General features: G+C 40.0%; 1 protein-coding gene across 10 annotated transcripts in view; it reads right to left on the bottom strand.

The window, feature by feature from the left end:
- Positions 1-26,075, bottom strand: part of Fnip2 (folliculin interacting protein 2) — a 124,180-nt gene that overhangs the window by 60,998 nt on the left and 37,107 nt on the right. For 6 of the 10 annotated variants that reach the window (XM_074041733.1, XM_074041730.1, XM_074041734.1 and 3 more), the window contains 4 exons: positions 6,799-6,925; positions 3,399-3,542; positions 815-915; positions 653-724 (listed from right to left, as the gene is read on the bottom strand). In XM_074041733.1, the coding sequence (XP_073897834.1) occupies positions 653-724; positions 815-915; positions 3,399-3,542; positions 6,799-6,925 (444 nt within the window). The other 4 variants (XM_074041735.1, XM_074041729.1, XM_074041736.1 and 1 more) reach the window with 4 other exon arrangements.

The raw sequence follows: 26,075 nt of genomic DNA on the forward strand, positions 1-26,075 counted from the left end.
TCAAGAGGGGTGGGGGGAGAATCAAGAGTGAAAATCCAAAGAGGATATAACCCAAGTACCTATCAATAGCTAAACTGACTGCTTAGGACAGATGGCAAGCATAGACAACCTGCCATAACAGCACTACAGCCTAGAAAAACTCAGCATGCACCTTCAATCCTCAGAAATAGGTAAAGGTAAAATAAGATGGTATGGCGGCCCACAGGCATAGCCTCAGCACTCGGGGAAGCAATGCAAGAGAACTGCCAGTTCAAGCCTGAGCTACACAAAGAGACCTTGTCTCAAACTACCATTCCCTCCCCCCCAAAAAAAAGAAAACCAAAAAAGGATAAATACTGGGGAATAACATAAAGTCATCAATGTGACCCCTTCCTTGTTCCCCTTTACCTTGTTTTTTCCACAGAATTAAAACTTAGTGACTGGCAGTAGGTGCACAGAGAATATCAATGGAGACCCAAGATAAAGGCACCTGAGAAAGTCAAAGGCCTTTTCACAGTCACTGTAATTGGACAATACCTGCGACCCCTTTGTTAATCAGCACTGATCTTGCTTGTCACTTCAAAATATCTTATGTCCCTCTAAGAATTAGTTTATCCAGAAATAGACACACACATCCAAAAAATAGGATGGGGGTGTTAAATCCCACACTTACTTATTTGTACTTCCACAGAAGCTGCCCATTCTAGCAGAGAAGACTTTACTAATCATCAGCTGTGGAGGAGAACTGAAAAACCAGAGGGAGAAATGAGTTTTTAAAGTAAAGAGTCAACACCACCATTCTACTTCTCACAATCAGAAGAAGATGGCACCTCACCGTATATAGTGTATCTTTAAGGTGGAGCCTTTGTAGCTCATTGCAACTGAACCAAACATCATTTCCCCTAGCATGTTGACATCAGAAGCTGGTCTTGTATACTACATGCAAGAAACCAAAGTCAAAGTTAGTACATGAAATGATGTGCAATGGGATAGAAAACAATGTTTATTAATCTCTGTTTTCCCTCTTTAGTTTAGTTGGTAATTATAACTGTTTCTTAAAGCTGCAATTGGTCATCTTACAATCATAATCATTAATGTTGATTGTATATTTATTCCCAAAAATATTACTAATGTACTTGATTTCTTCTTTTTACACAGTATGTTCACACAGAATCAAAGTGTTTTTCAATAAGAGATCCTTTTTAGTATTACTATGAGAAACAAAGATTACCATTACCTCCATTTATAAGCTCTATAGATTAAATTATGAAAGAACAGAGTAACTCTTCTAGGAACACATTCTAAAAGAAATATGGCTCAGTATTATTCAACCAAACAATTGATAGTGTTGTTCAAAATGCCAATTGCTACAGGAAGAGTTCTGTCAAGGTTCAAAAAGTAACAGATGGTCTGATTACTCTACAAAGCTATCTAAAAATACTTGACTTGCCCAACTTCTGACCAATCCCTTATGCCTTTCTGTCATCACCTTATTTTTTATTTTTGGAGGTGCTAAGCACCAGCTGTCTAACCAGTGCAGCCTGACTTTGCCCCTGATCTCCATCTATTACAGCTGCTCTAATGATGCCCTCCACCTTCCTTTAAATTCAATGAACACTGTCTGGTTGCTTTATAAAACTTCTCTCACTACATCTGATGCTGTTAATTATTCTTCTTTTTGAATCTCTCCTGTCTCAGACCAACCCTTGAATATTGTTGTTCCTGGAGGGCACTCCTACTTGCTGTCTGCATTTTCCACCATGCTTCTGACATTACTATTTACATAGGACTGCTCCCTACACTTCTTTATCCCTAGAACCAGACCTTTACTTGGGTTCTAAAATCCTCTATTCCAATGCACTGAGTATAGGATTCTTTGTATCTGTGCTGAGTCCTGGTGACATCCTGATAACAGGACAGATAATGAATGTTGAGCAAATTAGTGTGCCACAGGCACCCCAGGACAGACCAACCGAAACCAAACAACCATCTCTCCCAACCCCAATCCATTAGGCAGACTCTGCTAGCATGCTCTCCACCCAAGGGAACACATAAAGATCTGCATTAACACTCGCCTATAAATCTTGCCATTGTTTTAAATTCCAAACACACACACACACACACACACACACACACACACACACACACACACACTGACATATGCACACCACTTAAATATAGTAACAGAGGAGGAAACAGAAAGACAGACCTGTCAGCCTTGCTACCAGAAGTTGGGTTCCTTTTTGGTTACAACTCAGATCAACCTTTTCCCACTTACGCAGACATAAACCAATTGGTTTTTCACATTCTTTACTGATAGATAACAATCACCCACTACCTCTGCTTTATAACCTGCTTGCTCTTATGGCACAAGGGCCTTGTGTCAACTCTGATTCTCAACTGACTGGAGAGTTCATGCTATACTTTTTTTTTTTTTCCCCACAATATTTAGGTTTGAACTCAAGGCCTCAAGCTTGCCAGGCAGGTGCTCTACCACTTAAGCCACTCCACCAGCCCTTTTTTGTGTTGGGTATTTTTAAGATAGGGTCTCTTAAACTATTTGCCTGGGCTGGCTTTGAACTTTGATCCTCCTGACCTCTGCCTCCTGAGTAACTAGGATTATAGGCATGCACCACCAGCGCCCAGCTCACTCTACATTTTTCAAACTGCAAGCTGCTTTAAGACCCAGGAGCACTATAAAATTAAGACAAATGCCCAGCACAAGTCCTGACAGTGGAATTAACAAAGTCCTGTGGACCTGTGCTATAGGTAATTGATCTGACTTTGTTTTTCTTGCAATATAGTACACAAAATTCTAGATGGTTAAAAAAAAAGTTCCATGCATTCCCTGTTAATTAATACCCTTCTACTATGCAATGTTTACAAAACATTTCTTCCCTTCTATTGAATAGCCCTAGTTCCTATCCTCCACTGCTTCAAACGAGAACACACACACACACACACACACACACACACACACACACGGGGTAAAGAATGTCAGCAGTCCTCTTCCCCTCATACTCAGGCTGGATCCTACCATTTCTTTCTCCTATACAAGACTATTCTTCTATTGGAGATTTCTATTTTCTTAGAATGTCATACACATTCCAGGAAGTCTTAAGAGTTCTTTTAATAAAACAGGGAACTGGTTTATTATTCTGGAACTGACAACAAAGGAAACAAGAAAATTTGCCTCATTTGAAGTATTTCCTCATCATTCAGTATGTTATGATGTCTCACCTCTGCTTGAGTGGGGCTTATGGAGAGGTAAAAGTCAAACAGTGAAAACAGCACTGAAGAGACATTTAGGATCACTGATGAACGCTTGTCCTCACACTCCTGGGGCAGGGCATGGTTCCCTGAGGAGATGTTACGTCAATTACTTCGGCTCCCTGGTGTTCCTAGAGCAAGCGTCTTACCTGATACTTTGGAAGCTGCTCCTTAGCATGTTGCAAGGACCCTCCACAAGAACTGTGGGAAGATATGCTGCTGCTGCTGCTGCTGCTGCCACCACCTCCTTGGCAGCACTTGGCTGACAGTTTAACAGGGACATCCTCTGCTTTCTGGGTTGAGAGAGGCAGACAAGGAAAAGAGTCACTAAATGAAATTAGGCTTCTTCAACATGCTCTTCATTGAGAATTTTTTTGTCAAGAATACTGTGGTGCCTGCACTGAATTAAAAACCAGAAGCTCACCTGCTTCCATCCCAGCTGGCCCCCCAGTCAGATGGGGCCTCCACTGCTTTTTTGTTAATGCTTTTTCCTTACCATTAATAAACTCCATTACCTCCCTTAAAAGAAAAGAAAAAAATAGAAGCTCTTTTTAAGTTTTTCTTTATATTGATGACAAAAATATGGTTCCTGAGAGTAATATTTGGGAAGGGTACTAGACAAAAAATGGTAGGCTATATATAAAAATTTTATTTTTATTAATTAAATTTTATTTAATTATTTAAATTATTTAAATAATTTAACTATTAGTATTTACATTTACATTCATACTGGAAAATCAACAATGAGAACTGGTCTCTGCTTCGGTTATTAGCAGATTTTTAGTACTATGTAGAGTTATAACTTAAGAAACTATGAGGAGAAAGATGACAACTCAGATTAAAATTTTTACAAGCAAATGGAACTAAGAAAACAAAGCTGTTAACTTGGACAGCCGGGGCTTGTGTTTTTAATGACACACCTCTTCTGGTACTTCTTTAAGGGGAACAGGAAAGGAAACCACGAGGCTGAAATTGCGAAAGATGAAGCCAAAACCCTGAAACAGGAGCTACTGTAAAGGACAGGGCATGGTGATGGGAATCGAGTCATTAAAGGTTAGAGGTAACAGAGGATTATCTACTCTATGTTCCCTGAACAGAGTTCACTGCTAGTGTTTTGACAATGACTTCACCATCCTCTCCACTAGAACGTGTTACTCCTACAGAAGCACCTTACAACCTCAGGAAGTAGTTTCTATTCTGAATCCTGCCCTTTTATTTATTTATTTTTCTTATGCAGCCTTTGCTCATCTGATCCTCGGTGTGACATCACACGGGTGGTATAAAGCAAAGCACCTGCAGTCATATGCTGGATGCAAGCATGTGCTTGCCAAGGGGAAAGGGGGTGAAGAGGGGCTCATATGGGAAAGAATGTAAGGAAAACACAAATGTGCTAGTCTACAGCAGCCACTCCAGCAATGACGGCACTCACAGTTGTACTGCTTTAACCCTGAGCCCCTAGCACTCCTTCAACACCCTCTTCAGATCTAGCTGCTACTTAACACCACTTAAGTGAGAAACATGGCCTCTCAGAGGGTGGAAGCAACAGTGAGTCCCAGCAGCTTCTGACTGTTTGCCCCTGTCTGGAGTGCAGTGTACTGAATGGTCCGTAATTGGAGACAGCACCATGGTCCAGGAAGTGAAGCACCAACTGGATTCTTCTATGATCTTGGGCAAGCTGCAAATGTCCCTAAACCTAATTTGCCTTTTTGGCTAAATGAGTGCTTCTAAGAAAGCCCATGTTCCAGATTCCAGTGTTACCACTGCTCAGGTATATTAACAACTCCAATTCCCTTTGAAAACCACTTGCCCTCCACCTGACACACCATTAGCATCTCTAGTGATAGAATGTGTGTGCTCAACCAAACCATTGGTGCAAAGTGTTCAGAGAAACCAAATGTCAGCATCTCCTGGCCAACAAATAAAGAGTCAAGTGCTGGCTCACCTAAGCTTTTGGTCTCAACTACCACCAAAGCCCCAGGTGAATCACCTGAGAGATTTCTGAGCCCTTTCCTCTGCCTACCAAACAAGCCCAACACCAATGTGTGATTGGTTGAATGTATGATTAGCTATCTGGCTGAAGGCCACTCTAAAGCACTATGGAGTCCACTGAGCTAAAAGTGCCTTTGCCCAAACACTTCTTTCCTGCAAAATTGACCCTCACCAAAAGCAGGAAAACAATCTCTTGGCCCCAGTGAGACAACACTGTGTTTGTTATATGCTGCACAATTCTGTAACTGCACATTCTCTAAACTGCCAGAATCTGGTCAGTGTGGGTAGTAAGCAACTGGACATGAAGATAAGAAATACAGATGGATTTATTTCACTCGGAAGCAACTGAACAAATGCTAAAACGAAAGTGAAAGGTCTCACAGTGACAATGCAGAAATACCCTGGACTGATATCCAAAAGGCCTCAGGGAAGACCAGACTCTTCTCACCTTAAACACATTATTTTACCATTCCTATTCTGTCTCAAAGGAATCAAGAACCATCTGTCTTCACTCTGCCCAGCTCTAGTACCTCTACCCCGCCCTACCCCACCCCCCACTATGACTCTCCACAGAAAAAGGAAATGGATAAAAGCCTCCTTGGTCAGAGAGGCTGAAAAACGCTCCCTTCTGAAGATGGCAATACACGTTAGCAAACTAAAGCCCTATTTAATTTTGTTTCGCCTACAGCTACCTAACACCTTTTATTTAATCTTATTTATTCATTTGGTTTTCCAAGACAGGGTCTCACTACGTAGCCCAGGCTGGAACGCTTGATCCTCCTACCTCTGCTTCTGGAGTGCTGAATTACAGGTGTATGCCACCATGCTCAGCTTTATAACATTTTTTAATACCTATGAGAAACAAAAAATATATTTATTTCCCTTCAGAGGAACATGCCAGTACTTTATGAATTTTATTTTATTTATTTATTTATTATCATTGTTGGCGGAACTGTGGTTTGAACTCAGGGTCTCGTGCTTGCTGTGCAGGCACTCTTAGCACTTGAGCCATGCCTCCAAGCACTTTTTTCTTAGTTACTTTCCAGATAGGGTCTCACATTTTTTTCCCTGAAGTTGGTCTGGACTGCAATCCACCTACCTCTGCCTCCCATGCAGTGGGACCACAGTGTACATACCACTATGTTCAGCTTGTTGGCTGAGATGGAGTCTCACTAACTTTTTGTCCAGGCTGGCCTCAAACTGCAACCCTCTCATGGGATTACAGAAGTGAACCACGACATCCAGCTTAGTGTTTTATGAATTTTAGAGCTCTATTTTCTTACAGCATTTGATGCACACACTTGGCCTCAAAGTCCTACTGGATTGCAATTATCAGCAAATGCATGTCTTGTTGTGTTTATGGTACTCTGTTGGCTTCTATCATGATAACCTGCTAACAGTTTCATCTGTGTTTACTAACAGACATGTGGATGACTGTGTGTGGGGTAGTTTATGTTTTTCTGAGCCACTGATGGCTGTACAATATAGCTCAAAGAGAAGAGTGTGGGTTAATAAGCAGTTGATCAAAGAAGTGGATGAAATCAAGTCATCATTCCATACCTGTGCTGCCACCTCTTCCATCTTTTGAACAGCTCTGGAATCAAACAAGACTTGTCTGCCTCTCCTCTCACAGTCTTGGTACACTATTAGGCGAATCTCACTCAGGTCAAACTCCGAACACGACCAACTGTGGATTCAAAAGGGAGAGAGAAGTTAGATTATCTGCAATACTTGGGATGATCATGAACAAATAAGTTTTCCAGCTGACGTGCCTGTGTGCATGTCAGAAGGCCACACATGTGGAGACAGTGATTCCCTCTGACCTGAGACAGCCAGTGAGCCTGGGGCATATGACCTCATGTGTGGATGCCAAGCAGCCACACAAATACTCCCAGTTCTCATCACTAAGGATGTGACTGCTTTAAATAATAAATCACTGGAGAGATAGCGTCTCCTTCCAAAGCCAGTTTGAGCACAGATGGCAGCCAGAAATTACAAGGATACTTACAGAGAGGTAAATTTGGATGCCTGGGTTCTGGAGAGGGCACACCAGAGTTGAAGCATTATCAAGCTTCTGTGTAGTAGGCAAGGGACCATTTGGAGCAAATCAATAGAACCTTCTTGCTCCCTGCCCCAGCCAATTTGACTCTCAGGTCAAATTGAGAGGAGCTATGTACCCTAAAATTTATTACTTTCCCCTATTATGTCTGGCTCTGCTACAGTTTCAAAAACCAAGTGCATCACTATACAGCATCTGAACTGCAGACGATTATATTAGCAATGAAGGGAGCACAGCTTGTGCCTCAGCAAACCAAAAGTTGTGGAGATAAAACTGCTTCAAAGAAGATACAGGTTTATTCTTGCATAATAAATTACATATGAAGGACTGGGCATATGGCTCAAGTGGTAGAGCACTTGCCTAGCATGTGTAAGGTCCTGAGTTCAATTCCCAGTACTGCACAAAAACAAACAAAACAAAAACAATCAAGAATGAGAGAATTATTGAAAAAGTAATTATTTAAAATATACTGCACAGGGCAGCACAGGGCAATTATTGATCCATTCAATACATACTTGAGAGTCTACTGTATTACAGGCTCTGTGTTGGGTGCTGGAGACTCAGTAATTACTCAACCAAAAAGACTTGGTTCTTTCAAGGTTTAGTGGAAAATATCAGGTTAATACTCATATACAAATGTATAACTCCAAATTGTCAAAAGTGCAAAAAAGAAAAAGGAAAGGATATGAAAGAGGTGGGAGAGATGCAGGAGTCCCTGAGGACTTAAAAGTAGTATTTAAGTGCAGACCTGACGGAATAAGAGTTAAAGTGAAGAAAGACACTGGGAAGTCCAGAGTAGGCACAAGACTCAGCACAGGAGATGGGAGAGACACAGTCATGGATGCTGTACTGTGTGCTGGAGCGGGCTGGAAAGCAGGCAGAGGTGGGATCTGGGATGCCAAGGAAAACAGACGGCTGATAACATCAGATAGTCTGTCTGCTCTAAGGAAAGTGGGGGTGGGACTGATTGAGACTGGAGGCAGAAAGGCCAGACAATGTATAGTGGGAGCCAGGTCCCTCACAGTGTGGGCTGCAGTGACAGCAGCAGAGGTGGAGGAGGCATGCAGGGAGACAGAATGGAGGAAAAGTGTCAAATGCTTAGGTAGAGACTGCTGCAAGAGGATGTGCAGGTAGACTCTGAAGGGATGGGCAACAGACGGATAGGTGGACAAACAACAGCGAAAGCAAATTTGAGAGATGTACAAGTAAAGTGCAGTTAGACACAGCTGAATTTAAATCCAAAGGTTTCTCTATCAGTGTAATGAGTACAGTCATGCTGGCCTCATAAACTTGCTGGGATGGATTAAATAAAATATGTACAACTTTTTTTTTTGGAGGGGAGGAGGTGGTACTGAGGTTTGAATTCAGGGCCTCTAACTAGCTAGGCAGGTGCTCTACCACCTGAGCCCCACCCCCAGCCCTGGATTAAATAAAACATGTAAAGTGCTCCGAGATGGCAATCATTACTTCAGGGGATGATTTTGTAAAAAAAAAAAAAATCAGTAGTGTCTCGTACCTGATCACAGTAGTGTATTTTTGGTCTTCTCCTTTCTCAGGCACTGGTAGTTAATACTGAACATACTCTTTTAGGTCAGCAGATTTGATCTCTTAACTCTCAGCAGCAAAAAATACAAAGGTCTGGTTGTGCCTTCTTTCAACAACTTATGCTCCAAGTTATGCCCAGACCCTTTCCTCCTGATTTTGATAACTGTGTCACAAGTTAGTTTGGAAACCATTCTTCCTCTTCTCAGTCCAAAGGCAGTGCATGGTGTGGCAATGACCACATGACCTGGCTAGGCAGTGAGAGCCAGCCCCAAAACTTAGTGCTCAGCTTGCAGACAGTAACCCCAGGGATGCTAGTGGCTATTTTTGGCATCACTCGGTAAGCTCTGGTCTGAAAATGACACAGTCAACAGGGAGGAAAGCAGAAAAGAGCAGCAGAATGAGACAAGAGTCCTGCTGGCACTTGGAACCAGCTGTTCTGATAAGCACTATCTTTGGAGTTAGTTTTCTGTCATAACTAAAAAAGGGTGAATGACTGACCCAGGCCACTAAATTTTAAAATTATACAAAGCTCTTAGAACACTCTATGGAGTTATATCTTAAAACACAGTACAAGGACTAAGGGAGAACTCAGTGGTAAAGTGCTTGTTTAGCATGTGCAAGGCCCTCGGTTGCATCCTCAGCACAAAGAACAAAAACAACAACAAAAAATATAGTATACAGGTTGAATTAGTACAAGTGAAAACAATCAACAAAGATTTCATTGCCATATATTTTCTTGTTTAATCTATTTTGCCCCAATAATTACATTTTGCCAAAAGAGTATAATTTACAAAGCAAGTTCTTCAATCCTTCTGAGAAATAACACCAATTTTAATATCAATTAAACTGAAGACAGCCTTTCTAGAAGAGCTCAAATTCAGTAATGATCACAATACCTTACTAAATGTTTCATGTTCTTTTTCAATTAAAAAGATGGAAATGAAAGACATAGGAAGGGAAAAGTATGTATGTCACATTGTCCATTTTTTTTAACCTAAATGCTTTAAAAATATTTTATAAAATATGATGAAAACTGTTTTCTTCTCCAATATGAATGCTGTCTTGGTTTACTAGTTAGTCATAGTTTTGACATTCCCCATCTCTAATACTAATAGAGGAAACAGCAGTTAGATGGTGTAGTAAAGGAGACAGAGGCAGGACCAAGGCCATTAAGTGGATGCTTCAGAATGAGACAGGCCTGGATCAAATCTCAGCTCTACCATCCATTAGTTCTATAGCCTTGGGACAAAGTCTCCTAGTAGCACTTGTAGGGCCTGCTGTGAAAATGAAGATAATCTAGGGAAATTCCCCGTGCTGCCAGCTTCTTTCCATACCATGCTGACATGTAGGACTTGAGTTATTAGTAGTCACATGCCAAATACACTCTTCTTCACATTCACAACACATCTGCATCCCACCAGCACTCACTGTGGAGCTTCTAGGAGCACACACCAAGGTACTTTACAGGTGCCAAGCCTCTGGACGACTGAGGGCAATTCTGCATGATTCAAAGGAGTACAAAAATAACTCTGGACTTTTGCCTTAAAACATCTAACCATTTCAGAGAACTGTATTCCAATCATAACTACTTCATTTCTCTGTTTTTACTGAAAGTAAGCAAAGAATAGGAGACCAGGCATCAGGGTACAAAGTATTATTTACCTACTAAGACTGTAGGCACAATAAAATGATCTACCACTTCTCACAGTAAAACTTTAAACAAAATGACTTATCCAGATAAGTCCTTTTGAGTCTTAAAATTCTATGATGCCAAAATCTACCTACGTAGAACTGAAAACAGGCCTTATTTCTCGAACTACTTGTCAAGAACAGAAAGTTAGCAACTAAAGTCTGAATTACTCCCCTGAAAGGTAACAAGCTCAAAAGATCTGAGGTACAGAAAACAGACATGCGTCATGGTTTGAATTGTGTCTCCTGACCTCCCCCCAAGATATGTTGTCCTAGTTCCTGTACCTATGAATATGACCTGTTTGCAAATAAGGTATTTACATATGTTATCAAGTTAAGATGAGGTCATATTGAACTATATGGGTGCTGATCTAATAACAAAGACACAGAGGGAACAACGAATAAGGACTCACTGTGGCTTGAAGACAGAGCACAAACATGAAAAGGCAAATAGTACAACATCAAAATCTTGGGTGCTTGAAATGTGTCTCCTGCAGAAGAATCCCTTAGCAGTCTTGCAATCCATGAATGTACATGTTTAAAGAGTCAGATATGACAGGGAACTTTAAATGGTCCAAGAAAAAGGTCAAATAAAACAACATAAAAACAAATAATTGCTGATAACTACTACTCAAGGTAACAGGTCTCTCCTATACCATAAGCCAAGCAGTGCTCCTGGCAGTGGGATGAAGCAGAAGAAACCATGACCCTATGCTATGAAACCTACATTTATGATGAAATATTCCAGCTATCCTTTTTTATTTTATTTATTTATTTTGCAGTACTGGGGCTTGATCTCAGGGCCTACATCTTGAGCCACTCCACCAGCCCTGTTTTGTGAGGTTTTTTTGTTTTGTTTTGTTTTTGAGATAGGGTCTTGTGAACCAGTTGCATGGACTGGCTTTGAACCACGATCCTCCTGATCGCTGCCTCCTGAGCAGCTAGGATTATAGACGTGAGCCACTGGCGTCCAGTGCCAACTACTCTTAAACTTCATTTTATGTTTCCAACCCTTACGGCTTCTTTACCATCAAGTTTCTAAACATGAACAGACAGCTCTCGAAAACTTTCAAGTACGGTGAGAGGCCTGAATGACCATAACTTGAAAATAACCGAAGACTGGGTTAGAGGAAAAGGGAAAATTATGTTTGAGTTGGCCATAAGAGTTTATCCTGACAGTGCAAAATACACACTATTTCCCACTTAGTAACAAACTATTTATTTCAAGAAAAAATTACGGAAATGTATGGCATTTATAAGTTGAGAATTCACTTATTTTTTCCTAGGCTAGTACTCTCAGAAAGACAGCTAACAGGAAAAGTAATCTACAAATTAGTTGACTTTCCTTTCCTTCCTTATTTTGTACTTATACAGGCTTAGTTGCAAGAATGGTCTGGTGTAATTTCATAGAAACTGCATAAACATTCACCAATGAGTTGCTATACTGAGGTCAAGAGTATAGTAAAGCCAGGCATTGTGGCTTAGGCCTGTAATCCTAGCAACTCAGGAGGCAGAGTTTGGAAGGATGGAGATTTGAGGCCAGCTAAGGTCAAAAAATTTGAGAGATCCCATCTCAACCAGTGGCTGGGCATGGTGGTACATATCTGTTATCTCAGCTACTATGGGAAGCATAAATAGGAGGAGAGTGGTCCAGGCTGGCATGGGCCTAAAGCAAGATCCTGTCTCAAAAATAACCAACACAAAAAGGTCTGGTGGGGTGGCTCAAGTGTCAGAGAACTGGCCTAGCAAGTGAAAAGCCCCGAGATCAACTCCCTAGTATCATCAAAAAAAAAAAAAAAAAAAAAAAGGAAATTCTCATAAGTTTTAATATATAATTCCGACCTAAAGATATTAACTTGCAAACTATTCTACTGAATGTATCCCACTGTTACCTTACCAAAAGATATTTTACACTACATGTTGGTTGCAAATTTTCTGTCTTTAAGGAAACAGGTGATATATAAATTCTTCATTCCTTTTATAAAGAAGAAGTGTGGAATGAAAGAATAAATTTCATATAGCAGCATGGTGCAATGAAAGTCTGAAAGCACACTCCTGCCTTCATTTCTCCACCTGGCTGACTGACGCACCATGAAAGACACTGACCAGAAATCAAACAAGTCCAGTCATTACCTCAAAATGCACATAAATAATTAAGTCAATTACAATTTTTCAAGTATTGCAATAAATGTAGGGGTGAGGAATGGATGCAAGTCACAGAGGACATGATGTCTGGAACATGGATTGGTATTCACCATGGTAAACAGAGAGTCTAACTTGAGCTCTGATGCTTTCAACATAGATGGCTAATTCAAGAAAGATCCTCTAGCACTAAGCTTTCCCAAAACACATGGGCCTTATCTGTCTCACAAGTTTGTCAAAAAAAAAAAAAAAAAGATTAAGTATGAAAACTTAATCTAAAACTTTTGTAAAGACCAATTCAGATACAAAACCCCTTAACTGAGATCCTTGAGGTCAGATGTTTCTGAATTCAGATTTTTTTTTTTTTAATTTTAAAAAGATGCTCATCCTACATATTATGTAATACATCCTCCAGGGTCTGAGATGTAATCAAACTCTAAAATCAAACAAATTAATATTTCACCAACCCAAGTCATGAATACTTAAGGTGTGGTTTAGGGACCATACATAACCTCACATAAGTAAAGATCACTTCCAAAAGAATTTTCAGAGATTTCAAGATTTTGCAATCGTGAAACAAAGAATCATTGATCTGTTAACCATTACAGGACCACCATGTATAAGAGAAGAACAAAAGGCTGGACTATGTAACCTTCAGGTTCCCTACATTTTCCTTAATATAACTGATCTCTAACAAGACGACAGTTAAAAGTTTATGTGTGAGGAGATTGGTAGCTCTGAGCTTGTTTCCCCCTCCCCAATACTGAAGCAATGCTGTAAGTGGTAGCAAAGGTCACAGGCTAAAACTACATAAGCATTATATAATGTGTTCACACAATGACAAAATATTACTGTGTGAGTCACTATACAGCATGAGGTTTGGGTGCTGTGAGCTGGGAATTACAAAGTTCAGAATTTCTTCCTTCTTTTCTGAGCTCAGGGTCATGTCAGGTGAATTCTGGAAGAGGTGAGGTTTATGTGTGGCTCCCACAATACTTCTACACTCAAATGCCTGGGGGCCACCACACACAGACAAGAACATCAGGATACTTGGAGTCCACTAAGTCCATCCCCAATCACACCCCACTTTAGCCCAGCCTTTCCTCCTCTCTAAAATGATGGTCGGGGCTAGAATTATCCCCAAAGGTCTGGCCCTCCTTACTTTACCAAGCTGTAAGCCCAAGTTCTTTAGTGACTGTGCACAAGATAATTTAGAACTGACATCTCAGATAGGCTCTAAGAGGAAAGTGATCTCAATGAATTACCTACATTACTGCATGGTATCCTTAACACTTTGGAAAGCATGTGTCATAACAGAAACATATCTCTAAGCAGAACTTTCAAAAGGTAGTAACAAAATCTCATGGGAGAAGTACAAGCCTTTTGAGGTAAGAGGGACACTGTGTGGCCAAGATTCTGCCCTAGCTAGTTTTCCAGATTTTGCTGTTGCTGTTATTGATAATTTCTTCCCTTTAAAATCCCAGAATCTCTTATCTATGGACAATTTTTCTAAAACAATCCCTTTAATTCTCAAGTGAGGTCTAATTATTCTTTCTGAGGTCTATACATTAGAAACTATCTGCACTAAAAAAGGAAAAAAAAATCACTGATAAAAGAGTTTTGCAATCCATCTCCATGTGTGCAATAATTCAACACTCACTGAGTTAATTCTTTTATACCCCTGTTAGCATAACCAAAGCAGTCAAGACTCATTAACATATTCCTGGATTAGTGAAATGCAATGGCTTGCTAAAAAATAACCTGCATTAACCTGACTCCCTATCTTTTCCAGAAAGGCAAGGTTTCTCTTCCTTCCCCAGCCCCTCATTGCTAGGGTCACTGTACAAGTACAAGATGAACGGATTTCAAAATAAATATTCAAGACACTGCTTTACATATTAATTCTGGGTCCAACTAAATTATACACAGATAAGGGAATATTTCTATTTTCTTAGGAGTTTCCAGAGGCCGTTTATTTGTAAAATGAGACAGCCAAAATAAGCAAACAATTGTCACCTATCTTCGATTATAAAATACTATCTGTGAAAGACCTGGTACAAACACATATACTCTTTATCTGGAAATTCTGCGGAGAAGAAGTGATGTGATAAACTTGCACAGATGCAGAACAAGTACACAAGGGACTGGAAACAAACTATTGACATCAGATGGTTAAACACTATGGCATGTCCATTCAGTGTGTACTCTACACAGATTCAACAGAGAATGAGCAGGCTCCTTATGTAATTACACACTGCAATTCTAAGACATAGTTTAATTGGGGGAGAAAAAAAAAAGAAGTACAGGCTGGGGATATAGTTCAGTGGCACAACAGGAACTCAGCAGCACGCCTGAAGCCCAAGGTTCAATCCCCCAAGAAGGAAAAAAAACAAAGGAAAGAGAAGTACAAAACATTCTGTGCAGAATGTACCTCTGTTTAGAAAAAGGAGCAATTTGGGGGTAAGGATCTCTAGATTTTATAGTATATAGGTTGAGTATCTCCAGAAAGATACACAATGAATTGCTAACACAGAGCCTCTGGAGTGGAAAGCTGGGATCTGACAGAGAGAAGCCGCAGTCACCCTTCATGCCACACTCCATGTACATTTCAGCCTTTCCCTGTGCTGTGGAGTGCTGATCGAAAGCCAGGCACACAGCAAAAGTACTCTGTGCCTTTTGAGTATTAGCCAAGTGATGGTACTGTTTTTTGAAGAATTCAAATAACAAAGAGGAACACTATAACATAAACTTTCCCCCCTTAAAAAAAAATCCATCAAAGAATCTATTATTGCTTTAAGACAAATACCCTTAATACCCATTCCTCTAAGCAGCTACTTGGTAGCTGAAGCATGAGGCAGTGGGTGAACTCCTACAGGGAAACCACCTTCATGAATTCAAGGCATTCTGATTCAGTTTTCAAATACGTAGTTTGGCCATAGACAATGACATTTACTGAGGTTTCTTCTCGGTATTCATGTACCACATCTTCCTGTCTTTCTCCATCCCCTGCTTCCCCAAGGACAGGAGAAATTTTCTCTGTAAAACAGCAATCTTTCTTCTCATTCATTAAAACCATCTATGTTTTTCAGTTTGTTACTGCTGTTCTAGTACTATGTCAAAGAATTTATCACATTAAATAATTGCCCTTTTCACTGCATAATTCTCATGGAGCCTAGAGACCCAGCTCCAGAAAGCCTGGCATTAGGAAGTAAGCAAGGCAAGGCTGGAGATCAGAGCTGCCCAGCGCACATGCAAATAGCTGCCTAACATTCAGAGTTGTCAAACTTTCACCTGAGCTGACCTTCACCAATGTCCTGTAAGAGCCCGTATTATGTAATGTTTCACCCAGAAGTTAGGAGACTTCAACAAGGACATAACCAGTAAGCAGCAAATCAGGACTCAACAATGTCTCCAGATCCAAAGTGCACGCTTTCCCACCTCCACTGCACTATCACCTTAACAAGAAAACAAGTCAGGGTAACTCCTCTGCCTTCCCCTCTGAGGTGTAAAAACCTGCTCTATTTGAAAAATAAAAATGCTTCTGTGGTATAATGACTGAAAAGCAAAACACAGAATTAGGAATACAATGTGATATTAATTATTTTAATGCACACAGACCAATGTATACAGTCATATATCCAGGGGTTTCTTAAAAGGTCACAAAAAATTAGCAGTTCATATCACAAAGGACTAATCTCATATAAAGAACTAGAAATCAATTTTTAAAAAAAGATTTGTGAAACTACTGCACAGTGGGCAAAGGATACAGTCACCCATTAGACTAGCAAAAATACAAAAGGTGGTCATCCTACACTAGGAAAATACAAATGACAGATGCAAAATGTAACTACATTTGGAGGGTAATTTGTCACAATTTCAAGTATATTTAATCTTGAACTCAGCAATCTGCTTCTGGAGCTAAACAGATGTAAACATGTGACTGCAGCATGTTTGCTAAGAATGAAAAATTGTAACAACTGGAAAGGACTCCAATGGGGCAAATGAAGTCATTTATGTCATTTATGCTATATTCATGCAACAAAACACCTAGCAATTCCTGGACAGAGGAAGAGTGAGCAAGGCCTTGATGATCTGTATACTGTGAAGTCCAAACAACAAAAGCAGATTATTGTGTACAGTAATGCTACCCTTCTGTGTTAAGAAGATAGGTACGTAGCTTAGATTTTCCTATTTCAACATAAAAGAAACATTAATAGAACATAAGAAATTATAAAATTGATTACCTAAAGGATGTGGGAAAGATTCAAGGGGGTAGTAATATGTTTCAAACATATACCACTCCATAAATACAGAAGACCACTGGTATTGGTGGGTCTGTGGTTCCAAGGAGCCTGACATTATGGAAAAATCCACGCATGAGCAGGGTGCAGAGCGCGCAAAGCTGTACCGCGGCCGCTTTTGGTTCATTTTCCCCATAGGCCACCCAGCTTCTGCTAAAGATAAACCTTAATTTTACATTCACTTTATTTTGTGGGGGCACCACTTGCTTTTTGGGAGACAGAGTGAAGGTAAGGAAACACTCACAGATCCCACAATTCAAACACATTGAGGATAACAGGACTGACTGAGAACTGCTCAGCATCCACTGAGCTGTGGGATGTGCCTAGGAATTTTCTAGGCTTGGTCAAAACCACATGCAGTAAGTCTGCAAATAAGGTGGCTTACTGTATACACAATAAAAATAAAGGAAGTGTGTGTTTGTGTGTGTGTGCGTGTGAGAGAGAGAGAGAGAGAGAGAGAGAGAGAGCATGTGCGCATGTATGCACACAAACCAAAAAAAAAAAAAAAATCATTTTTAGCCAGGTTCTGGTGGATCACTCCTGTAATTCTAGCTACTCAGGAGGCAGAGATCAGGAGGATCCAGACTTGAAGCCAGCCAGGGCAAATAGTTGGTGAGACCCAATTTTGAAAAAACCCATTCCAAAAAAGGGCTGGTGGAGTAGCTTAAGGTGTAGGCCCTAAGTTCAAACCCTAATACTGGAAAAAAAAATCCTATTAGCTAGGTGCCAGTGGCTTACACCTATAATCCTAGCTACTCAGGAGGCAGAGATCATGGTTTGAAGCCAGCCCAGGAAAAGAAAAAGACCCAACCTCACAAGCCCCTATCTCGAAAATACCCAACACAATAAAGGGCTGGTGGAGTGGCTCAAGTGGTACAGTACCTGCCTAGAAGCATGAAGCCTTGATTTCAAACCCCAGTAACTGGGGAAAAAAATCATTTTAATGACATGGGAGAACTGTTATGGTATTATAATGAGTGAAACACAGATTACATAGCTTGCTATGTAACATAACCCAATACAACTTAGTTTACACCCACGTAACAATGAAGCACTGGATGTAATAAATAAAAGTATTAATAATAGTTAAATTTCATTTGATAGCATTTAGTAGGACCAGACATGGTGGCAGATGCCTGTAATCCCAGCACTCTGGAGGCTGAGGACAAGAGAGCCATAATTTTCAGGCTAGCCTGGGCTACAGAGTAAGTTTAGTTTTTCAGATTTTCATTCTTATATTTGTTTGCATTTTTCAAAATTTTAAAATAAAGCTATATCCTTTTGATAATCAGAAAGAATATCCATGAATGATATAAAGCAAAAAAAAAAAAAAAAGAGAGAGACATTTAAGACATAAAGGGGAAAGGAGCTAGTCTGACAAAAGCATGGCCAGTGATGTGCTGTGATCAGCTCTGAAAAATGCACTGAAAAATGCACCTGTTAGCATATTTTTAAAATCTTTCATGTATCAGCAAAGAACCATCAGCAAGGGCTGCTGGAACAACTGGACATCCACATGTGAAAAAACACACCTAGACACACACCTTCCAGCCCTTGCAAAAATCAACTCACGATGCATCACAAACCTAAATGTGAACTGCAAAACTATACACCTCATGGAAGACAGTGCAAGAGAAAAGGCAGGTGGTGTTGGGCTTGTGAAGAGTTCTTTCATTTTGTTTTGCTTCTTGCAGTGCTGGGGATGGAACGCAGGCCTGGTGCATGCTACGTTAAGCTTACCACTGCTGAGCTACGCCCCAATCCTTGATTTCTGAGACAGGGTATAACTACATAAGCCAGTCAGCCCTGGAACTCCTGCCTCTACCTCCCAAGTGCAGGGATTATAAGTGAGTATCACCCCGCCTAGCAGGAAAAGTTTTTAGATATAACATCAGATGTATGACCCCTTAAAGAAATTATTCAAAAGCTACATGTCATTAAAATCAAAACTTTCTGCCCTGCCAAAGACACTGTCAAGAGAATGGGAAGACAGTCACAGACTAGGAAAAAATATTGGTGAAAGAATATCCAATAAAGGAATTACCAAAACGAGTCTTAGAATAAGAAAGCAAATAATGTAACTAAATTGGGCAAAAGCACTCAGGAGGCTCAGATAGGAGGATCTTGAGTTTCAGGTCAGCATGGGCTAAATAGGAAGAGGCTGTCTCAAAAAAGTTTTTTTAAAAATAAAGAAAATTAGCTAGACTTAGTGACTCACTGCTGTAATCCTAACTGCTTGGGAGATTGGGAGAACCATGGTTCAAAGCCAGCCACGGCAGAAAGTGAGCAAGTCCTCCATTAAGCAATAAAAACTGGGCCCAGAGGAGTAAATAAGGAGGATCACAGTCCAGGCTGCCCAAGCATAAACAAGAGATCCTATTTGAGAAATATCTAAAGCAAAAGGAGTCAGGAGTGTGGCTCAATTGGTAGTGTGCTTACCTAGCAAGCACAGGTCCTGAGCTCAAACCCTAGTACTACAAAATAAATAAATAAAATTTTTAAAAAGAGAAAGAATTAAACTAAATTTAAAATAAAAGCCAGGCATAGTGGTGCTCTCCTGTAATCCCAGCATGTGAGAAGCTGAGGTAGGAGGACTGTGAGTTCAAGGCCAGCCTGGGCTACATTGTGAGACCCTGCCTCAAAAAACTTTTTTTTAATTTAAAATTTAAAAATTTAAAAATAAAAACAAAAAAAAATGGGGAAAAGATCTGAGCAGATACCTCAGCAAAGAAGATATAGATGATCAACAAGCATATGAAAAGATGTTCCACATCATGTGTCATTAGAGAAATACAAACTACAACAACGGCAAGATGCCTATGCACATGTGTTAGAACGACTGGAGGCAACAGAGCTACTCATTCACTGCTGGTGGTATAGTCACTTTTCAAGACAGCCCTGCATTTCCTTAGAAAACCAAACATCTTCTTACCTTATGACCCAGCAATTGAGCTCCTTGCTATTTAACCAAGTGAGATGAAAATATGCAAACAGATGTTTGGAACAGCTTTATTGACAATTGCCAAAAGTTGGAAGCAACCAAGCTGTTGTTAAGTAAGTGAAAAGATAATCAATGGAATATTATTCAGAGCTAAAAATAAATGAGCTATCAAGTCATAATAGACATAGAGAAACCCTAAATGCATATTGCTAAATAAAAGAAGCCAAACTAAAAAGGCTACATGTTACAGGGGGAGGAAGGATAAGAAAGAGTACTAGAGGGGGTATGTTTGCTCAAAGTACATTATATGCATATAAACATTATATGCATGCATGGAAATATCACAATGAAGCCCTTTTGTATAATTGATATATGCTAATAAAAAAAGGAAGAAAAACTACATGTTATATGAGTCTAATCAAATGGTATTTTGTAGAAGGTACAAGATGAGTTGTTGAGGTTTAGGAGAAATGGTGGAAAGAACAGGTGAAGCACAGATTTGTAGGATAAATGGTGGGTACATACATGTCATTTGTCAAAACCCATAGAGATGCAACACCAAGAATGAATCTTAATGTAAACTACAGACTTCTAGCAGGTACTACTATAACAAATGTACCACTGGTGTGTGTGTTTGGGGGGGGAAGAGAATGTGTTGATCATGGGGGAGATTTATGAGTTTATGGGGGCAGAGAGTACTATGGCAATATTGTGCGTTCTGCTCAGTTTTGCTGTGAACCTAAAACTGTTCTAAAAATAGTCCATTTAAAAAGTAATTTGTAGAAGGGTGAGTATGATAGAAATGTTATGTGCTCATGTATGAAAATGGAAAAATGAGACCTGTTGAAACTAGTCTAAGAAGGAGGGGAGGATAAAGGAGAATGATGGAGGTAGTGAATTTAACTATGATATATTTTAAGAACTTCTGTAAATGTTGCAATGTACTCCCAGTACAACAATAATATAACGAAAGGATTTTTAAAAATAAAAAGTAATTTGAAATTTTCGTTTGGGAATGGAACTTTTAAAATACAGTAACTTTCAAGAGTAAGCACTAGTTTTAAAGTTTTTGATAGGATTTTCTTTGACATCAATTCGGTCTGTCATCTACTAGCGGGGATACCCTGTGATGAGAATCAACGACATAATACTTGAGCTTTGGATGAAGTCATCAATTCTGTCCCTGTTCCGCAGAATTACTAGTGTGCCAGCATCATGTTTCTATTCCCCCACTTTCATCTGGGAAGGAGAGGATAGGCCTTCTCTCATATCCTACAGATCACACCCAGCCCTCGTGTGGTCCTCTCCTCCCAACAGAGAAGCAATTTTCATGAACAGCTCACACTACAGCATCCGTTACTACCTAGAAAGAAGCATGCTTAAGCATAGAGAAGTGGGGATGTAATGCTTTTGCCATCAAGCAAGGACCAGTGGGAGGACGTCAGAGACAGGCACCCTCCACTTCCCTCTCACATCATAGCATGTTTCTGCTAGTCCTGTCACCAGCATGCCTGTGGTCCTATGCACATATTCACATTCCCATGAAGGACCATTTGCTTCCTGAATCTAAAGCATTTTACCCTCAGGCAACATTTTTCTTTTTAGGATGCATGCCAGGCATATTCCTGCCTTAAGGTTTCTAACTGCAGCTCACTCTTGAGCCTGTATTTCCTCAAATACTGCATGGCTTGTTTCCTCACACAGAAAAAGATTACCACTGAGATACTCTTGGCTCCCTAATTTCTCTAACATCTTTGGGTCTCATGGGTCACTGACAGATAATCAAAAAGAGCTGGAAAGGACCTTAGGTACCACTTATCCAGCAGTCCCCAAGCTCAGCTGGTTAGAAGCATTTCCCAGGTGCTCCTGTGCTCCTGCGTGCTCATTTCTTTCTCTCTTTCTCTCTCTCTCTTTCTCTCTCTCCATAATAATGAACAAAGCTTCACAGGCTCCACATTCAGGAATTTGGTCAATGTATATTTGGCAAGTATCTTCATCTACCATCTTCATTTTGTTGAGGAGAAACAGAGATGTGTTGACAGTCCCAAAGACAGTGAATTCAGGGCAAAGAAGACCTCTGGCTCAAGAGCTGGATCATGAGGTCAGGAATTAGAAGGTCCCTAGATAAAGATCTCTTCATAGAGTCTCACACACTAGAGTTGAAATAAAAAAAAAAAAGTTTAACTTCACAAAGGTGGAGGTGTTTTGTTTTTGTGCCTTTCGGCAGGGTGGGTCAAGAAAGGGAGGATTTTCATTCACATCTGTTCTCTGAAGTCCTGAAAGTTGTTTGTTTGTTTAACCCTTCTAAACTAATAGAAGGATTAAACCGTTCAAGATACAAAGTTTCATGGATGGGTTTACACCTTTTACCCAAACATCCCCTTGGGACTCCATAAATGGGAAGAAAATTCCCAGAAACCAGTGGTGTTTCTGCACCTCACAGGCAGGATTCCTTTTGGCCAGCCTGGACTAGACACATTATAACCTTAGATGGGTCACAAGTTACTGCTCTCACCAATTCCCACCAGGACTCACTGTATCACTGTTCAGCAGTTATTCAGCTTTGTCACTGTGACAATAAAAGAATGGGGCTAAGTCAGAGCCTGACTCACAACAGGAGTCAAAATAGGAGAACCAGGACTTGTGGACCAGTTCAGCGAGCACTCGAGTCAGTTTAACACAGAGCTGAGCAGGAACTGGAGGGGAAAGGCTGCAGAAGCTGCCCAACGCCTAGCCTGCAGACACCAGTGATGAAGTAACCTGCCTTTTGCTGTTTGCAACACTCATTCGGGACTCAAAATGGTACGATGACTAATCACAAGTGCTTTACCCTGTTACATCATCAATGCTTATCAAAATAAGACTGAGACAAAAGTTTCTGTTGGTTGTCAGCTTCTATGAAAATCCCTTGTAGTTACACTGCTCTGATTCATTCCCCATAATGGACATGTCCTCAGAGGGAAAAGATGAATGTTCTTGAAACCTAAATCAGATAGGTATGAAACTGCTGCAATGCTAACCACCACTGCATTCCTCCAGTCAGTCCCGAGTTACATCTCAAAACCCCAACCATCGAGCATGGGGAATTAACTCTTCCAAGTAGTTCAAGAAAAATCCTCAATGCATATAAAATCAGTGAAAAGGGAAGGAACACAGGAAGGGCAGAAGAACTTGTGACAGCAGTACCAATACATCTGAAAGAGTCACACCCAGCAGCTTGTGAGGCTGGTCTCAGGCACAAGACTATCAGCTGACTGCTGTTCGGTTTTTTCCTCTACCTACTTCATTCAACCTGCCCAACAAGACATTTCCTATTAGGTAGTATCAAAGCAGAATGGTTTTTCACACTATTTCTACCTGCAGAACACAATGAAAAACACTCTTCCCACGCCTACAACCTGAATTGTGCTCTCTTTTTAATGGTCTTTTAGTAGAATCTTCAGAATTCCTTGGTCTGTTACCTTAGCATATCTCTAAACCTGGGACTGCTTTTGCATTTCCTAGTCAGTAATCCTAGCTACTATAAATAAAGGCTGGTAGTAAATTCATAGTCAGCTTTTCTCTAAAGCAGTCCCAGAAGAGAAAATACATTCAGGCACAAGCAACTACCTCCAACAATCTAAAGATCTTCCTTTTTAAATAGAATGAGTTCACTAAAATGTAAGTAATCAGGTACCTACACTCCTTAACCCTACTGCTCCTTTCCATCCTGTGTGTGTGTGTGTGTGTGTGGTTTTGGTGCTGGGAATTGAACCCAGAGCCTTGCACTAGCTCTACCACTAAGCTACACCCCAGCCCCCATCCTGGTGATTCTAAAGCAGTACAGAGAATTTCTTCTGAATTCAAATTTCCAGATATGAAACTGTAACACACAATTGACTCTGAAGTGCTTTGTCTCAGTTCCTCTTTAGTGTGTGAAGGATATACCCTAAAGCCAAGATTACCCCAAGTCTTTTCTTGCCACCAGAGAAAGAATGATTGACAGACGCATCTGCCAAATGTCCCCAGATTTCTCACATATGCAGCCTTCTTAGCTGCTGGGGAAGTCTGAGAACTCTAAAGGTGTTAGTTTTGCTATATGCCAGGTTTTAAGAAAAACTGGAATCAGTTCTTTGAACACCACTACATTATATGCCCAGCATCATATTTCAGAGTTACCAGACTGAACTGAGTTTTAGCAAGGAATTTTTTATTGACAAACCATTTCAGATGTCTCATCAAACTGCGGATTTTTTTTGATGCTGGAACTCTGTGAACTGAACCTAGTATCTGTTCTTAGAGACAGAGGCCAGGAGGAGTAGAAGGAAAGACATGGAAGACAATGTCTATCCCTGAGCCTAATGAGATGATCAAAATGTTTCTTTCTGCACTGCACTGTCTGTTCAACACTGGTGGCCACTGTTGAGTATACCATGTGACTCTACTATATTTGTGGACTTTTTCTCTTTGAAAATCATGAGGAGCAAAACAAAACAAAACAAGAAACAACAAAAAAAACCCCGCTTATCTGTATGTGCAAAAAAGAAGATCTGCAACTATTGACTTAAGATACCTAAGAGCAAAAAGTGAGTTGGAAGTCTCCCTGACTGCCACATGACTCAGGTAAACAGATACCTCGTGAGCACTTTGGAGCCTGATCCTTGGGGTGAAAGCTCCTGCAAATAATTTACTTCTGCCCTTGAAGTTGGCCCAAGACCTAAAAAAATTCTGGAAACACAGCACACTATTGCAAGCAACAAATACATTTTTTAAGATTGTAGAAAAGGCCAACCACCAGTGTGGCTCATGCCCATAATCCTAGTTACTTGGGAAGTTGAAACTGGGAGGATCTTGGTTCAAGGTCAGTCTAGACGAATAGTGCATGAGACTCCATCTTCAAAATAAACAGAGCAAAAATGGACTGGAGGTGTGGCTCAATGATAAAGTGCCTGCTTTGCAAGCGTGAAGCCCTGTGTTCAAACCCCAGCCCCACCAAGAAAAAAAAAAAAAAATCGTAGGAAAGTAAAAGAAAGCAGATGAGGTCTACCAAGGCCACTGGTCTGACCAGAGATGAATCCCAATTAATTTCAAAAAAATAAAATGTAAAAATGATAAAAATTAAAAGGAGAAAGAAAAAAAATGGTAAAAAGAAAAAATTTCAAAAAAAATAGTAACAATAAATTTCAGCACTAGGGATGCAAACCTAAAGGGAGCCAAGATAAAGGGAAAAACAGGCTTGGAAATTTTTTGTTAGGTTAAACTACTGCTTAAATAAAAATAATTAAAATCATATCAAAACATAGCAAGCTCACTGAAAGAGACAAGCATTGGCTCATAGCAAAAACTGCAGAAGTTTAAAAAAAGATTGGTACAGCCCTGCTCATTATTTTAGGTGGATATTCATTGCAGGTAACTACATGGGGATCTAGAATTCTAAAGAATAACAAAAATCAGGAATACAGAAGGTCCTAATACCTTCTTACAATCTCAGAGGAAGAAAGAATTTAGTAAATAATCTGAGCCTACTAAACAGCTAAACAGTTGAGAGTGAGATGAGAAAAGGTGAGAGACTTGCCAATGGGCCCAGGCCCCTGGGCAGCACCAAGTCAGAATCAGGATGGGGTAAGCTGAGCATCTGCATTACTCTCTCCAGCACTCAGCTACTCTTTCTTGATAAGAGAAAGATAAGAACAGAGGTTATACAAGTGAAATCCTTATCTGAACACCCAAATGTATTTTTCTAACGTATAATATTATTTATTGAGTCTTCCTCTACAGACAGATCTCTAATTAAGTGGATAGCATGTGACCCAATGCTTGTGAAGTGACCTCATTCTCCCTACCTCTCCAGCCCACCGGGCTTTTCTCTATAATGGACTATTTTACCTTTTCATTATGTTTCTACTATGACAAAGATTTTTACATGGCAGAAATTAAATTGGATTTTAATTGAACCAATAAACATAAGGGATAAACAGTTTATGAGACGTTAATTTTGATAAAATTTCTGTAGGAAAAAAATCTAAGTGAGTTTAGAAACTTTTTTTTTAATATACTAATCCTCAGAATCAAAGTTAAACCTTTGGCCCTCCTTACTTTCTATTGACATAAGATTTTGGAATAAAATGCACTTCTCAAAGCATTTTTCCTTTTTATTTTTTTTTGATATGTAATAAAACCT

This window comes from Castor canadensis, chromosome 9 (assembly GCF_047511655.1).
Source record: "Castor canadensis chromosome 9, mCasCan1.hap1v2, whole genome shotgun sequence".
In the NCBI taxonomy this organism is placed as follows: Eukaryota; Metazoa; Chordata; class Mammalia; order Rodentia; family Castoridae; genus Castor; species Castor canadensis.